At 31.0% G+C, this 11748-nt stretch overlaps 1 protein-coding gene across 5 annotated transcripts; it reads left to right on the top strand.

Moving 5' to 3' along the window:
• The first annotated feature begins 2341 nt into the window (after positions 1 to 2341).
• Positions 2342 to 9837, top strand: LOC125420640 (probable LRR receptor-like serine/threonine-protein kinase At1g07650). 5 transcript variants are annotated; one of them, XM_060812695.1, is made up of 24 exons: positions 2358 to 2622; positions 3040 to 3217; positions 3677 to 3748; positions 3854 to 3925; positions 4022 to 4093; positions 4206 to 4277; positions 4418 to 4489; positions 4590 to 4661; positions 4738 to 4809; positions 4946 to 5017; positions 5111 to 5182; positions 5550 to 5618; positions 5957 to 6022; positions 6422 to 6487; positions 6594 to 6629; positions 6748 to 6788; positions 6877 to 7256; positions 7344 to 7542; positions 7957 to 8088; positions 8195 to 8313; positions 8406 to 8616; positions 8715 to 8952; positions 9036 to 9189; positions 9270 to 9837. In XM_060812695.1, exons 1-24 carry the CDS (start codon positions 2502 to 2504, stop codon positions 9654 to 9656), a joined length of 3045 nt encoding a protein of 1014 aa, XP_060668678.1. In that variant the 5' UTR covers positions 2358 to 2501; the 3' UTR covers positions 9657 to 9837. The 5 variants fall into 5 exon arrangements, with proteins under 5 accessions (XP_060668682.1, XP_060668683.1, XP_060668678.1 ...); XM_060812699.1 differs by lacking the exon at positions 9036 to 9189 and having other exon boundaries at positions 2342 to 2622; positions 9270 to 9494; XM_060812700.1 differs by lacking the exon at positions 9036 to 9189 and having other exon boundaries at positions 2344 to 2622; positions 8715 to 8977; positions 9270 to 9407.
• Positions 9838 to 11748: the final 1911 nt, after the last annotated feature.

Genomic DNA, 11748 nt, shown 5'->3' with positions numbered 1-11748 from the left:
GAATATTTCCAATAAAGTTTTATTATTTGTCACTGTTAATGATGTGGTAAATTTTAATTTTATTATTTTTTATTTTAAAATTTGAAAAATAAATTTTTTAATAATAAATAATTAAATTATTATATGATATATATATATATATATTATTGATGATTGTTCACTAATAATAATAAATAGTATTATTGTGAGTTCTACTTCAAACATACAAGAACTTGTTTTATCATTACAATAAAGAATAAAAAAAAAAATTGTACCCACAAGAAGTCTAGTTTTTGGAAAACGTAGCTTGTTGAAATAAAGAGGTAGTTAGAGTGATCATAGTGGCACTATTATGTACAAACTCATCGCCAGCGCTTGGGCCTATAATGTCGGCAGTACTAAGCATGCTTGAAGGCCACGCAGTTGTTCCAGAATTGATAATGGATCCCAGTAATTATGGTGATCCATCGAGGTTAAAGCCATATAGGAGCATTTTCAGCAAATTACACAGCATTGCCCATCTGAGTCTCAAAGCCTCATTGCTTCATCAAAACTTGTGGACTCTTCTACTACCTCTCGCCCCAGGATCACCATCAAAATAGTGTAAATTATTCACAATAATAAACTCCTTGAAATTTTAATTTAAAAAAATTATGGAGATTCAAGTGTATCTTTTTAAAAATACATGAATATGTGCTTGAATCTTTAAGATATCTTCATTTTCGTTGGAGTTGGACTATCTATAATGTTAGAGTTTGTTAAAAATAGCCATGTGCTTGCACGTGCTTTTCTTTTACATATTCAGATTTAGTTAGTTTTTCTAAATCAGTTTTTAATCCTTCTACGTGTATCAAAAAGATTGGTAGCTGCTTTCCTAGTTGGCTAGTTGGTTAGATTGTAATGAGCAATTTAACTAGCTCTCTAACAGTTTTGTAAGTGTGCAATAATCATTTTTGTCCATTATTCTCTGAAATTCTTCTTATTCTTTCTCAGTTTCTCTTTCGTTTTGCTTGTTGGTTTTCTCAGCTTTTTCTTGCTTTTCTTTCATTTTCTTTTCTGTCAAACACCAGTTCTCAAACCTTAAGTTTATTTTCTGAACTTCGTCGTATATAATAATATATAATGATGCTACGGAGCCTATACTTAAGGAAGGTATATAAGGTTTTTTTATTTATTTATTTTTTTTTTTTTTTTTTGGGGTGCATGATTCAATGTTCTACTTATTTTTTTACCTTATGTTTTTCCACTAGAGATATGACTTTGTGGAGACGATTCACACTCATTAAATAGAATCTAAATAAAACTAGCACAAAAATTCTGAGTCTCAAATATTGGATAGCATGGGTTGTTTTTTACTTTTATTTGTTGTAATTATTATTGTTTTTTTTCTTTGTTTTTGGTAAACTTGACGAAATTAGTTTTGTTCGTAAACAGTGAAAGCGAGCAAATTAATGACGATGCAATTATGGGAGGGACAAGGATCCGTGTCCTTACAGAAGACACGGAGGCCCCATGTAGCTCACCTTCCGTGCTTTTTGTGTTCACATTTTGAATGAATACTTGCTTTTCTTTGTCGGGACCTACAAGACAAAATTACTTGACCTAATTGACTTCTTTAATTAATTTCTTCGTACTATTAATTTAATTTATTGTCAGGCACCAACACCGTATTGACTGCCTCTCGTCTAAGTCAACACACCTTAGTCTGCATTCCCCCACAACATCGCTATGTACATAATTATTGATTGTTGAATCTTTTTTCTTATACAATTGTAGAAGGGCACATGAAAACAAGTAGGAAAATGAAGAATGTTTAGCGGAAAAAAAAAATGAAAAAAGAAAAATGAAGAATCAAAAGTTTGAGATTTAATAACAAATCAAGTACACTATAAATATTCCCATGGTAATTTTTTTTTTTTTTAGTATGGTAAATTTAATTCCAGGTGACCTATATATATATTATTTATAAAATAGTTTAGTTCAATCCAATTATATTTGTAATTAAAAAAAAAATTCTTAACTGGTATATATCCGTTTTCTTTTTTTCTACTGATTAGTTATTTCAACAAATTGTTAAATGGGTTATACGATTAAGATTTTATTCATTAAGTAATTAACTACAAGTATTTTAAAATAAAAAAAAGAACATCTAAATAACTAACTACAAGTATTAAAAAAATCAAAAAATGAAATAAAAATAAAAAATAAAAAAGAACATCCATTGCGACAAGCGATCATCAAAATTCAACCAATAAGTTTGCAAATTCCTCTGGGATCATAAAACAAGTTTTTCTTCTGATCAAAACGTAAGACATAGTACAAACCAAATGCATGAAAATAAATATAGGAAGAAAACCCCACTTAGCTGTCGAAAATGACAGAATGATGGGTACGTACGCGTAAATGCACTTTATACCAAGTCCATGTAAAGCGACGACCGTTGAGTCAGATTTTCCAACCAAATTCTTATACCCCGAGCTCCTTCACTGAATTCCAAGCGTTGAGAAATAGGAAAAGGAAAAATGACTACAATTCCTAATGTACCAGACACCATCATTAGCCTTGTTATCGTCATGTTGCTCATCTTCTTAGCAGAAATCAAAGTAGATGCACAAGCCAGGTTTAAGCTTCCAGATGATGAAGGTACTCAACCGAGCTTTCTCTTTTCTTTTCCTTCTTAACTATATGCACTTTATAATCATTCTAAGTTGGTGTAAAATGAAAGGCATTGCATATTTAACTTCCAACCTCAACTTTGTCCATGAAGTGTCAATGTGAGCATATAAACTTTTTTGGTAGTATTAATAAACAGCAGCCTGAGTTGGAATTTACACTAATTCTTTATTAAGCTGAGCGTATTCATCAAAAACGTATTCATGATTTTCCTTTCTTTTTTTTTTGTTTCCAACATTAAGCCAGCTTTTATTGTATAAAAAGAAAAAGAGGTGCAAAAGAATACTATAGTGCATTATATATGGATACCAAAAGATTAAAATCACACAGGAAAAATGAAAAAAGGATCGAAGGTGAAAGATTTTAATTACTGATGTGTAAGCGCAGTGAAAGCTCTAAGAGAAATCGCTGTACAAGTGGGGAAGAAAGACTGGAACTTCAACATAGAACCCTGCAGCAATAACACAAACTGGTTGACACCAAGATCCCAAGACAGGCCATTGTACAACAATTCTCTTATTTGCAATTGTTCCTATCCTGGTGATGTATGCCACGTTGTTCATCTGTACGTACATGCCTTTGATCATATTTTCCTACATTTTATAATCTATAAATTTGATTGATATTGACTATAACAATAATTGTAAAATAGTTTATCAAATAATATGGCAACTGATATAGTATTTTTCTAGCTACTAGATTTTCTCATTTATATATCTAGGTTATACATCACTCATTGATGATAAACACCGATATCTCTGTGTTTATCATCCATGGTATGGAATAGCACTTTAACGTATTGTCACAATAGTTGTCCAATATCCTTTTATAAATTTGTTTAGCAAATTACTTTATGATTATTGCAGTACTCTTTATATAATCCAATAACATTCAAATGCTCTAACTTATATGTATATTCCTCTGCTTTAATATTCATAAAGTATATGAAGCATATTGAGTACTTAATTGATTTTTCTAATTAGTTACAAAACCTTGGCAATACCTTGCATTTTTGTTAATACAGATTTCTTAAAGGGCAGGACCTTTCTGGTAAACTTCCACCATCTCTAGCAAAGCTACCTTACCTTGAAACAGCGTAAGGGAGATTTATTAATTAAATGGGATTTAATGGATTCCATAACAATTTGTATGGCAGTTACTGTAAATGCTAACTCTATATTTTCTTCATCCATTTTCATAGTGATTTTGCGCTGAACTATCTAAGTGGTAGCATACCTCCAGAATGGACTTCTATGAAGAACTTGAAATATCTGTAACAAATTCCATCAACTTATATCTTTTAGTTGGATATATATGTATGTGTATATACATATGGATGTACATGATCTAATAACAATGTACGGTATAGGTCCTTGTATGTGAACAATGTATCAGGACCAATCCCCACCTACTTGGGAAACATGACCTCTCTCGTATATCTGTATGCTCTAGAAATCTCTCATTTTCCACCTTTTCATCAGTTGAAGATGATTCTAGATGTTCATTGGTTTTAATACTGCTGTAATTACAAAGGAGAGTATTCATGTTTGCAGGAGCTTAGAGAACAACAAGTTTTCTGGAACTGTTCCTACAGAGCTTGCCAAATTGTTCAACTTGGAGAATCTGTCAGTTCTTTTACTTTATTTTTACGCTTTCTCTATGATTTGATTATTTGGTGTCTCTAGATTTTCTACGCATCATTTGCATAATGAAATTATACCGAATAGGCTAACGTTGATTCAATCTTTCCCATTGATGAATGCAGCATTCTTAAGGCCAACTATCTTACAGGGAAGTTTCCTGAGGCTCTCACTAAGCTAACCACGTTGACAGAACTGTACGTACCCCTTGATCTTTATAGTAATACAGTTGGAACATCATTTTTACATTTTGCCATCAAATGTCAGAGTTAATTAAATTTGGCGTGCCTCATGCAGTAGAATTAGCAGCAACAACTTCGCTGGAAGAATACCCAACTTTCTTGACAGTTGGAAAAATCTCAACAAATTGTAAGCATATAATAATATATTTTCTACGTCACTTAAACTGTTCGACTTAAATCCAATTAAACTATGTTGTCAACAGAGAAATTCAAGCTAGTGGTCTCAAAGGGCCAATTCCTTCTACTATATCTGAGTTGAGTGATTTAACTGAACTGTAAGTTCGTTATTCTATAATCTATATTGATATAAACATGACTCCTTGAGTTGCATTATCTTTTCTTTCAAAATCTTGAAGTTTTTGTTCCAATTACAAAACTGTAAGTATTGTTTATGTGCGCAACTCTATGCAGAAGGATTAGTGACTTAGATGGACATAGCTCAGAATTTCCATCCTTAAAAAATATGACGAAGATGAAACTCTTGTAAGCGGTTGAATATGCTATAAATTCCTATATGTTATTAAGACATCATCAAAAGCAATTGTCTTTACCATAAATTCTTTATTTATATGACAGAATGTTGAGAAGCTGCAATCTCGTTGGCCCAATCCCTGGATACATATCTAAAATGACAGAACTCAAAACTCTGTAAACAATTTATTCTTAGCCTCTCTCTCCTCTCACCTCTCTTAAAAACAAAATAGTACAAGAAGTAAATAAATTAAACAAAAAGAAATTTATTCGTCCAAAGCACTATAGCACATATATTCAGTTAAACTACTAAACATTCTTAATTAGTTCATGCATGAACCATGTCATTAAAAGTATGCTTTTTTCTCAAAACTCTGCATATAATTCAAAATTAGCTTCTCTCTCCTTTCACCTTTCTTAACATACAAAATTTCCTCTTCCAAGGGATACGAGTCACAAATTCACTTCAGCCTTCAACCAGTAAGCATTCTTAAGTCCATGCATGTTTCTATCTCAATAGTATAATATATATTTTTTATTGTAGAGATCTTAGCTTCAACAGATTGAACGGAAATCTTTCATATTTTCAAGACTCATCAAAGCTGGAGAATATGTAAGTATATACTACCTCAAGTTGTAATAAAAAATGGGGACCTTTCCATGTATATATTGGTTATTTAGGTTTAAAGGACTAGATTTAGATTCCAGGTGTCCTAGTAAACTATTAACCTTCTCATCCTTAGAATTAGGCTGGGTGCATGATGACACCAAGTAAGCTGCAAAGACCTTGCGAAAATCAGAAAAACAGAGGCTCAAAGAGATGGAATATGTGAATAATACTTATATAACTATAAATTCCCTTAATTTTCTTCTGCATAATCTAATTTGTAAAATTATTGAATAGCATTTGCTTACTACATTACTATTGTGATTCTGATCATTAATTAACAGATATTTCACAAGCAACCAACTTAGTGGGGATGTTCCAAAATGGATCCCAAAAAGAGACGCCAAGTAGTAAGTTTCTACAACATAGAATAAACCCATATCAATTTGAGTTGAAACATTTTTTTCTTTTCAGTTTCTGTACACTTGATTCAGAAGAAATATATTCGTCTATTTATCATAGAGATTAATCATTATAAGCTTATGCAAAATCTAACTCAATAAATAAGTTATAGACTTCAATGTTCCATATACATTTTAATGGTATATAGCAATATTCTTCTGCTGGTTGGCTCATTTGAGTAAAGCTCGTTATGAAACATTGGCATTATCTCATCTTATAGGCAAGTTCTGTTGGTTTAAAATTTCATTTTTTACCCTTCGTATGGACTATGGCCTATATGTATCCTTCTTGTTTATTAGGGATTACAATTAGTTAGAGAAACTAATTAATACAATATTTCTGTGCAGCAAAACAGATCTTTCCTATAATAACTTCAATGAGAGCTCTGTGCCATCTACTTGTCCTGATTACTTGTAAGAACTAAGAATATTATTTTGTTTCGAATACATTTATCAGCCTGTTTTAGCTTTTTATCACTCCTTAAGTATTGTGAACCCTATCTACTTGTTGATTCATCAGGAATTTATTCAAAAGCTTTCCTTCACATGAGAACTCGTAAGATCTCAAAGCGTACTACTTATCAAACTAGCAGTCTTTAATTAATTTCGCTTTTCGGCTTTAAATGTACTTCTCCTAATAATCTAGTTGTTTGTTAAAAATTGCACCAATCAAGATTACTTGCGGAGTGCCAGAAAGGTTCTCCATGTCTAAAAGGTAACTTGGCATCTGTTAGAATCAAATTTATAAATGTTAAATATATATTCTTAAAGCTATACACAATAAGAAGAATTTTTCAAAACAGAGGTGCACTCTTTACATATAAACTGTGGGGGAGGAGTAGCCACCGTAGGAGGCATCACTTACGAAGAGGACCAGGAAGAAGGAGGGCCAACAAAGTTTGTATTCGACGGAGAAAAGAACACGGGATTTAGTAGTACTGGACATTTCTGGGATGCTGATACCACGTCAAAATCCTACGCACCAAACAATGTGTCTATACTAGGAATGAAGGATCCAGAATTGTACACAAACGCACGCCTCTCTCCTCTTTCTCTCACATACTATGGACGTTGCTTAGCAAATGGAAAGTACACTGTCAAGCTTCACTTTGCCGAGATAATAATCAGAGACAACAGGTCGTTTCACAGCCTCGGAAGACGAATATTCAATGTTTATATTCAGGTATATATTAAAAAAACATTATATACATCATATGTGTGTATGTATAGGAGATATGAGTTTTGATTGAAGGAGTTATGTATGTTGTAGGAGAAATTGGAGTTGAGGGATTTTGACATTAGAAAAGAAGCAAATGGGTGTGATAAGGCAATCATTAAGGAATTCAAAGCAGTTGAGGTGAAGAATAACATTATAGAGATCAGATTTCATTGGTCAGGAAAAGGAACAACAGCTGCCCCAAAGAAAGGAACCTATGGTCCTCTTATATCAGCGATCTCTGTAGTTTCTGGTAAGGTTTTAAACCTTGTTTTATTCATGCTATATCACCTATATATCAGTGTATATCCAGCATACATATAGACCAAATCATACCGCTGATGGAAAGGTATAAATCATAACCCAAAAAAAAGAAAAGAAATACCAACCAAATCTTCACCGTTTTGTGAAGGAAAATATTTATCCATTCATTCATTTATTTATTTGTCTTTATAGATTAAATATATAATAATAATAAAAAAATTAGTAAATGAGTAAAGATAATAATACTTTTTTTATATTAATAATAATTTTCGTTCTAGATAACTTCTTTTTGGTAAATTCTTTCTATATAACTTGTCTGTAGAAACTGGAAAGCATTTTAATACAGATTGTTATTATTGACAAATCATGTTACTAATTAACCAAGCTTGCTTTCTTGGCGTAGAATCCCATAATCACCGAATGATGATATCAATCGGCATTGGAGCCACCACGTCAGTTGTATGCCTCATTGTTATTATTTTAGGCACTCTTTGGCGGAAAAACTATTTAAAAGAAAGCACTTCAAGGGAAAAAGGTGCTCTTTTTTTTTTAATCAATATTGTACAAATTCTAATTAATTAGTAAATTATTATCATTTTAAGATGCAGTCCCACATAATTTACCTCTTTTTCATTGGACAGAACTTAGAGGGCTTGATCTGCAAACAGGTCGTTTTACATTCAGACAAATCAAAGCTGCTACCAACAACTTTGATCCCAGTAACAAGATTGGAGAAGGTGGTTTTGGATCTGTATACAAGGTGTTCTACAAAATCCCATCATTTTCATTTTCCTTGTTTATACAAACTGTACACATAATTAACCAAGTGAATATATAATATTTTCAATGCAGGGTATATTGTTGGATGGCAGCATTATTGCGGTTAAGCAACTTTCTTCAAAATCAAAGCAAGGAAACCGTGAATTCGTGACTGAAGTAGGCATAATTTCCGGTTTGCAACATCCAAATCTTGTTAGATTATATGGTTGCTGTATTTCAAGAAACCAATTACTGCTGGTATACGAATACATGGAAAACAATAGTCTTGCAGGAGCTTTGTATGGTAATTTTATTGATCCATAGCACAGTATCTTTATCAATTTCTTATAATTCTTTACTAAGAATTAACATATAGGCGCCAACATATGTAACATATTTCAGGTCCAGAGGAAAGGCAGCTAAAATTGGATTGGCCTACAAGGCAAAAGATATGTGTAGGAATAGCAAGAGGTTTGGTTTTCTTGCATGAGGATTCAACATTGAGAGTTGTTCATAGAGATATCAAAACTACAAACATACTACTCGACGGAGACCTTAATCCTAAGATTTCTGATTTTGGTTTGGCCAAGCTTGATGAAGAGGAAAACACCCACATCAGCACCAGAATTGCTGGAACATTGTGAGCTACTCTTTCTTCTTTCTGAGTAAGTTTCATAGATCATATATATCATTAATGTAAGAATTTGTATATATATGATGCAGAGGATATATGGCACCAGAATATGCATTATGGGGTCACTTAACTTATAAAGCAGATGTTTACAGCTTTGGTGTTGTAGCATTGGAAATTGTTGCAGGAAAGAATAACAACATGAAGCATCTTGAAAATAGCCCCTATGTTTCCCTTGTGGATTGGGTAATAAGTCAGATATCATTGTTTTGTCATTTTGAAATTAAACACATATTTTTTATACTTTTTTGTTTTGCATTTTTCAGGCCCTTGTTTTGCAACAAGAAGGGAATTTGGTGGAGTTGTTGGATCCAAAATTGGGGTCAGAGTTTTACAAGGAAGAGGTACTTAGAGTGATAAAAGTAGCCCTGTTATGTGTAAATTCATCAGCAGCGCTAAGGCCAATGATGTCTGAAGTAGTGAACATGCTGGAGGGTCGAAGCTCTGTTCGTGAAACAGTGGTGGATCCAACTGCTTACGGTGAACAAGTAAGATTAGCAGGCTTGAGAGACCAGTACATGAATCAGAATGTACACCAGGTCAGCTCAGCTGAATATGAGAGTCAGACCCTGGTTCGTTCATCAGACTCAACATGGATGGCTTCCCCATCTTCCAAGGATCTCTATCCATATCAAGTACCTTCATTAACTTGATTGCGGACCATAATTTAGCTTGCCTGTATAATGTTTTCATTGTATATATATAGGGGAAGGATTCTCATATAAATATAAAGTTTTTTTTTTTTTAAAAAAAAAACAAAAAAATCTAGAACATTCATTAATATAATATTCAAATGGTGTATATTTGCTTTTTTTAGAACCCATTAATTTCTTATATACTTGTGGTCTAAATACTGTTTTAAAATTGCTAAATAAGTTACTGTTGCATCTAAATAATATTCTTTTTCCTAATTTAATTTTTCTCTCTCTAAGTAAGCCCTAACCATCTATTTTCTCTCTTTTTCCAATTATCTCATAAAAAAATAAAAAAATAAAAAACATAAGCCTACTCTTCTATTATAATTTTTATTCTTTTAAATCTCTCTTCTACTAAAATTTTAAGGTAAATATCATTATAACGCCTCTAATTTACAAGTCTTTGTTTTACTTTTGTTTTAATATAACACTATTTTTTAAAACACTTACTCATAGAATTAGAATTTTACCCATTTACCATTCCTTTGATCTTTTTTTTCCCACTTATATAGGTTTTTATTTATTTATTTATTTATTTATTATTATTATTATTATTATTATTATTTTATTTCTAAGAACTTTGAAAAAAAAAAAAAAAAAAAAAAGAACACACACACACACACGCACGCACACAAATACTTATACATATTTCTTCCAAAATTGTTAAATCTTAAAAATATTGGTGTTAAAATCTCTGCTCTCCAATTATTAAAAAAATAACAAATTATCTATAATAGTTATAATTGTCTCAAATACAAATTCAAGAGTTAAGCTTAATACATTTGAAACTATTTCTTGCTTCTTAAAAGAAAAAAAAAAGTTAATCATGAATTTGATCATATTATTTTTATTTACTAACTTTTATTAATTTTTATATTTAAGAATGGATAAAAGAATTTAATTAAACAAATGATAAATAGGTTAAATTTTAACTCTATTATTAAAAGTTTAAAAAACCGTGTTATATTAAAAGGAAAGTAATATGTGAATACATTATACTAATGTTTTTAACAATAAAAATGTAATATTGAAAAAATAGTAAAATGGGAGAGATTATAGTAATATTTATCCAAATTTTAATTATATGTAAAGTGAGAGAGCTATCTGATTTTCGATACTAATGGTTGAATTTACAACATCCAAGAAAGACAATACAAATACAAAGTTTTTTGTCTATATATATATATATATATATATACAGTTCGTCTATGGTGCGGACGGTTCTCATGCGGACCACAGTATTAGTGATGGTTTTTCATAGTATTGGTGACGATTTTTTAAGAAACCATCGTTAATACTATAAAAAACAGTCACTAATACTGCGATTTTCATGCGGACGGTCCTCACCATAAAATTTTCATATATATATATATATATATATATATATATTATGTTCTTTGTTCTAATATATTAGCTAAGAGTTCTACATTTATTAAAATTTATAAAAAAAAAAAAAAAAGAAGAAGAAGAAGAAGAAGAAGAAGAAGCTTTAGTATCGTCAATTGCTTTCTTGTATACATATTTATAAACAGGAAGCTTCATAGGTTGCAAATTGTCAAACAGGTTATGGAAAGCAGGAAATGCTGCATGATGTATATATGGTACAAAGGTCCAGCTGACTATATATTATATATATGAAAAGAGAGACCACAAAGTAGGAAAGTTTCTATTCATACAAAAAAATTTAAAAAAATTAAAATTGAAATGAAAAAAATTAATTTAAAAAAAAAAGAAAAAAAAAAAAGGAAGTTGCAGCAAACTAGCGTATATTCTTTCGTTTTTTTTTTTTTCTTTTGGTGGGTAATAAAATTCTTTCGTATCACATGGTAGGCAATATATCCCCTTCATTCCCGAATGAAACTCTACTTGTTTGTTTCCAGTCAAATCCACATCCACACATGTTATGTCATATTTATTGCAATGTTCCCAAGTCTCCATCACGTGTTTATGAAATTATTTAAAAAAAAAAAAAAATTTACTGTAGATTAACAGTTTTTTTTTTTCCGTAAGATTTAAAATTTCATCATAAAAATATAAAAAATTTTATAAA

Source organism: Ziziphus jujuba, chromosome 1 (genome assembly GCF_031755915.1).
Source record: "Ziziphus jujuba cultivar Dongzao chromosome 1, ASM3175591v1".
NCBI lineage: Eukaryota > Viridiplantae > Streptophyta > Magnoliopsida > Rosales > Rhamnaceae > Ziziphus > Ziziphus jujuba.
Note: the sequence above shows the minus strand (reverse complement) of the source record. Positions and strands in the feature narration are given on the sequence as shown.

Bases quoted from the DNA above. Each gene is read 5' to 3' on its own strand.
- LOC125420640 (XM_060812695.1), top strand. From the start codon at position 2,502: ATGACTACAATTCCTAATGTACCAGACACCATCATTAGCCTTGTTATC. The intron at 6,488-6,593 runs GTAAGAACTAAG...TTGATTCATCAG, and splicing joins TCTACTTGTCCTGATTACTT to GAATTTATTCAAAAGCTTTC. The intron at 8,089-8,194 runs GTGCTCTTTTTT...TTCATTGGACAG, and splicing joins AAGCACTTCAAGGGAAAAAG to AACTTAGAGGGCTTGATCTG.